The sequence below is a fragment of the Silene latifolia genome, chromosome 2, assembly GCF_048544455.1.
Source record: "Silene latifolia isolate original U9 population chromosome 2, ASM4854445v1, whole genome shotgun sequence".
Classification (NCBI taxonomy): Eukaryota; Viridiplantae; Streptophyta; class Magnoliopsida; order Caryophyllales; family Caryophyllaceae; genus Silene; species Silene latifolia.
Genome location: NC_133527.1, coordinates 184,680,363 through 184,686,166, shown reverse-complemented (window position 1 = coordinate 184,686,166; position 5,804 = coordinate 184,680,363). Strand labels below are relative to the sequence as shown.

General features: G+C 31.4%; 1 protein-coding gene across 1 annotated transcript; it reads right to left on the bottom strand.

Annotated features, from left to right (window-relative positions):
* Positions 1 to 1,303: 1,303 nt before the first annotated feature.
* LOC141641770 (uncharacterized) lies at positions 1,304 to 2,827 on the bottom strand. Its single transcript, XM_074450419.1, has one exon. It carries the CDS (start codon positions 2,825 to 2,827, stop codon positions 1,304 to 1,306), a length of 1,524 nt encoding a protein of 507 aa, XP_074306520.1.
* Positions 2,828 to 5,804: the final 2,977 nt, after the last annotated feature.

The window sequence follows — 5,804 nt, the reverse complement described above, 5'->3', positions numbered from 1 at the left end:
TTATCATTCATATTTCATATTCCGTAAGATGGTTTTAAATAAGAGTTTGTGTAAAAATTTAGATAACGTAGTCTTTGCACTCTTTGGTAAGTGCTCATGTTTTAAATTCAATAAAATTCCGAATTTTTACGGAAATAGCCAAGAAAATATACAAGGATGTTTTTTTTTCCTAATAAAGCGCATACTTAGACGCATTAAAATAGAAAGGGGCAATTCAAACTTAAAACTATTATTCATAACACCTCCGTTTTAACCACTAGGATTGACTATTTGGCAAGTACAAGGTGAATGATCATTTGAATTAGTCCATGCATCATGCATGGGTTCATGTCCTTGATGACCTAATATAACTTTAATTATTAGCTAAGCAATCCTTTCATTTGAATTTGATGCTTACCAAAAAGTGTTGTTATGTTTTGAAATCTATGAACTAAAATTCATGCCGACATATCACATATCAACAAGTCTTTCATTTGCTACGTACTACAACTTAGATTTAATTTAAGAGGGTACAATAACCATATGGTCATATAGTATAACTTATCTATAAGGTCTTAATCTAGTGATTAAGATGGAGGTATCGTGATAGTAGATTAGTAGGTCACGAGTTTGAGTATCCTCTCCGTTATATTATATTGATCTTACGCCTCATTTGACACAGAAAAATAAAACATATAACTTGTCTAGCTAAATTTAAAGAGTTTTAAATGTAATTTAATTGCAAACAATAGAATTAATAAAATAGTGAATTTTTTATTGATCGGGGTTAGGAATATTTATGTCATACTCTTTAACGTTAGAACTAGTTTTGTGACTCGTGAAAATCACGGGTTTGATTGTTTTTATTCTTTTATTTTTGCGGTATCGTTTATGAATGCGTTATTCGGCTTGTTTGTCTTCTTGCTTATTATCTTGGATATATGTTGGTAGGATACCTAAGCAAGACAACAAAGGGGGTTCTGCCACAGTTCCTGAGGGTAAGATATATTATAGTTAGGCTTTGAGAATAAGGAGCATTTGGTAAAAAGCACGTCCCAAAGTAGAAATTAAAGAAAAAGGGTGATAATATAAAAATTGACAAAAAAGAGAAGTGGAGTGATAATTAAAAAATATTCATAAAAATTGATTTATGAGAAAAGAAAAATATATACAAATCATTATAAAAAAATAAACATTTCTCGAAAAAAATTGAGAGTGCTAGAAGAAAATATTTGATGGGAAATAAAAAATGATTTAAAGGCTTGAAAGCATTCAAAGTTTTTTTTTTTTTTTTTTTTTTTTTTTTGACAAGTAGAGAGGCAAATCAAGCTCTGGCCCAATTTGCCAGTCTATGAGCTAAAACATTACAAGATCTATTAACGTACGATATTGAAAAACAATGAAACATTGAAGCTAGATCATAGATATCCTTCGTGGTTGTCCATGTAAGGTGATTATTGGAAGTGCCCACTGCAATTTGACTCAACATGGTAATACAGTCGGAGTGGATAGAAATATGGAGCAGATTATTAGCAAGAGCCCATCTCATAGCTTCAAGTATAGCCTTACCTTCCGCCTGTTCTGGACATTGTGCATAACCAGAGATCCAATGAGTTGTTATATTATCATTAGAGTTAGAACAAGTCCATCCATATCCCGCCATTCGCGACATCTCCCAGGAACCATCAACATGAATCGTGGCCATATCGCACGAACTCATAGCGCCCACGATCCAAATTGTAGTCCCTGCTTTTAATTGTTGAATGTAGTCGGCATGTTCATCAAATGCCCCCAAAAAAGCCGTACCCGGTGGCATCTCCTCCTCTGTTTTCTGGTATGCAGCAGTTGCAACATTAAATTGAGACTCATAGAGCATCATAGCACCCACCAAATTTATTCTTGATTCCCTAAAACAGTTGTTGTTTCTTACTCTCCACATAGTCCAAAGAGTGGCAAGGAAGGAGATCACTCCAACTTTATTGTCATCCATTTTCAATAGAAAATGCAGCCAGTTAATCATCCACGTCTTAATGCTCACAAAAGAACAATTCTCTGCTCTTATCCCAATGTAGCTTCCCGCCCACAATCTTTGCGCGAAATTGCAATCGCGAAAAAGATGATCCAGGGTTTCAGTTGGTGTACAATTGTCATCTAGTCGACAAGTAGTATCATAAGTAAGGATATGCCGGGCAGAGAATTCCTGTCCAACGGGAAGAGTATCAGTAAGAATTTTCCATAGGAGGATATGCCAAACCTTTGGTCCCGGTAAAGTCCATAATTTTTTCTTGACAAAATCATGGTAATCAGGCGCTAATCTTGTAAGATCCTTAGAAGTTGCCTCTTTCGTCCAAATCATCGATTGAGCCGAATGATATCCCATCTTCACCGTATAATTCCCAGTCTTGGTGCCTTCGAGATACAGTATATCATCTGGAGCCTTGTCGAAAATGGGTATTGCTAAAATTTTTGCTGCCCAGACACAATCAAAGATGTGGGAAATGAAAGAAACATTCCAAGCATGATTTACGATTAGATTTCGGATTTTTAAGTCAATAAGACTTGGCGACCCTTCTAAAAGGCTATGATCTTTAGGTAAGGGTGCAAAACCTTCAACCCATTTTGATGTCCATACATTAAGGGTTGATGAAGAACATACTTTCCATGCGCATTTTTCCTTTATTAATTTGAATCCCCAAAGTATGCTTCGGCCACCCCAAGTCGTTCCCATTGGCCGTGTCCCTGAAACAGGCGATTTTAAAGAATCGAGCAGTTTATATTTTTTGCCAAGAGTTCTGGCAAGTAAAGAAGAAGGGAGTGAAATCATTCTCCAGGCTAGTTTTGCAACCATTGCTTGATTAAACCCTCTTGCATTTCTAATTCCCAAACCACCTTTTCCCTTAGGTTGTGATAAAAATAATTTACTACACCAACTTATATGTTTTCCCATTCGACCTCCTGTCCACCAGAACTGCGAAAGCATTCAAAGTTGGAACAATGGATTGGAGAATGATCACTGTATTTCAACCTAAAACCATGCAAAATATTTACCTTGATCCGCATTAGAAGATCCAATTTATATCCTTGGAGCATATATACTTCAACCATTCCATTAAGACATTTGATTTATAATCTGTTTGTCGACTAAGATATTTGATTTATAACCTGCTTGACAAAATACAAGTTGAAGAGCACACGGTAAACTAATAAAGCGCACGAAAGGGTGTAAGACAATTTGGTACAATTTGCAAAATTTGTCAATTAATGTTCCAATGGTTGGAATATATAATGTAACATGTCACCAATAATTAGAGATTCATACTACAATTTGATATTGCGCATACACCATTATAATAATAATAATAATAATAATAATAATAATAATAATAATAATAATAATAATAATAATAATAATAATAATAATAATAATAATAATAATAATAATAATAATAATAATAATAATAATAATAATAATAATAATAATAATAATAAAGGAAAATCCAATAAAAATGAAAAAAACATTCAAGTCAAAAGATAATTGCAAAGAAGTTCCATAACCGTTATTTACGGATTTCATGCAACGTTATCATATTCAAGTCAAAAGATAATTGCAAAGAAGTTCTATAACCATTATTTACATATTTCATGCAACGTTATTGATATGTGAGTATATCATTCTCCTGCAATTTCAATACAAACACAAAAATAATAACTAAATAAGATTCTAACTATTAATTAATTCAAAACATAATAAGAATAAAAAAGTTAAATAATTCATTTGGTTATAGTATATGCATACTTTGTTGGAATATGTGTCCTCCGACAATAATGCGATCACAACTGTCGATCATGATGATCACATGTTTAAATCTCATTTTTAAGAATACATGTGAGATGTAATATTTTACAGTCAACGGTCCACACATATCGGTAATGATTGCCTGTCTAGAGTTTGACATTACTGTCGTGCGACGGTGGTGATCAGTTGATCCCCTTAGGTCATACCTATAGGAAAATACTCTTAATTGATTATTTAATTAATCGTATGCCGATACGAGTTAATTAAATTGCTTAAAATTGACGGATGATTTGTGAGTAAGATTAACGTGTCTTATTATAATTCGATTAAATTAGATACGGTCTAAGTAATCAAATTGTTTTATTACTTAGATAAAACTATTGTTTACGAAATAATTGAAATTGAAATTGAATGAATAATTTATTATAAATACAAGATGTTGTAATTTATAATTTGATAAACCGTTTTGGTACAAGTAATTATGAATTACTAGTCGATTTTGTATATGACATATTTTATGAGTATGTTGATTTTTAATATGTTAAAAATACATTGCAATTTCACATGTCAAGTAACATGTCACATATGTCACAATTGACAAATGACAAAATAAAATGAACCATCCATTTTATGTTAAAAGTGCCGAAATAATGGAGGGAGTATAAGGTTTAAATTGTGTTAATTATTTTTAGTGGAAAACACAATGATTAAAACTAATTAGTAGCCATGCAAGCCTATTTTTCTTGGGAAGAAAATGAGCACCATGCATTGGCTCCCCTACCACCCCTCCCACCGGTTTTCCACTATGAGAAACAAAATGGTTTCCTCTAATTTTCATTCACTACTTCATCTAACATTTTTCTAGTGTAAGAAAAATTTATTCTCTCTAAAAACCTTGTGAAAACATAGAGAAATAAAAATCCTCATAAATCTTTCCTCTCTTGGCCGAAAAATACAAGAGAGAACAAAATTTATTTTGTGTCAAGTTTTAAGTAAGACTTGTATTATTTCTAGTACAAAATAATATTAGTTATTAGGGGTTTTCCTTCGGTATTTACTTTTGGGAGAGGTTCTATTTTGGACCTTTTGTTCATCCATTATTAGGAAAGCTCAAGAACTAACAAGAATGAGATCTTGTTGGTGCCCTAATATCCAAAACCTCAATGTAAGATTGACGATTTCTTCTTTTATCTTGCTTTAGTTTGCATGCATAAGATCTTCTATTTATTTTATGACTAAATAAATTTGAACATATATGAATATGTAAATTAATGAGATTAATGAACCTAACATACTTTACTTACCAGCCAAAGTGAAAAATAGGATTGTTGTAATATTTATATAAAGAAATTTTTGTAATTAATTTCAAGAATTTATTTGAGAGAATAAGAATGTTTTGTGAACTAAGGAGGCGATAAAAAAATTATGGTAAAATAAATACAAAGTATAATAATTGTGAGGAAAACCCAAAAGACCGTCTATTAAATAAAAAAATAAAAGTTAAATGAATAGGTAGATTGATACCAAATTTATGAGAGGGAAATAAAGAGTTTGTATTAATTTATATCCTTTTGTGTTTGCAACTAATATTTTTTATTTTGTTTGTATTTATTGGCATGTAACACATGGTATTTAGAGATTGCTTCTAGTTAGATAATCAAGTATTTAATATAAGTGAATTATTATTAACCAATACAAAATTACATGTGTATTAAAATTACGCAATTGCTAAATCCCGCATGCCGTTTTACTTTATCCTACACATTTTACCTTCTTTTTCCATCACTACCCTCCACTTAAAAAAAACTACGGAGTAAAAAAAGTTTTCTTTTTCTCTTCTTTCTCCCCTCTCAACACCTACCCAATTTGTAATAGTTTGATAATTAGGAACCATAATTCGCATATATCACAATTAATTTCTTCATTTTAATAACAAATTTATTAATACACATTTTTTAATCAATTGAATGAATTTTTTATCTTTAAAAAGGAGGTTTTTCAAACAATTAGGGTTTGGACGGGTTGTTGA

What these genes read in the sequence shown, in the direction of transcription:
- LOC141641770 (XM_074450419.1), bottom strand. Translation starts at nt 2,827, where the DNA reads ATGGTTGCAAAACTAGCCTGGAGAATGATTTCACTCCCTTCTTCTTTA.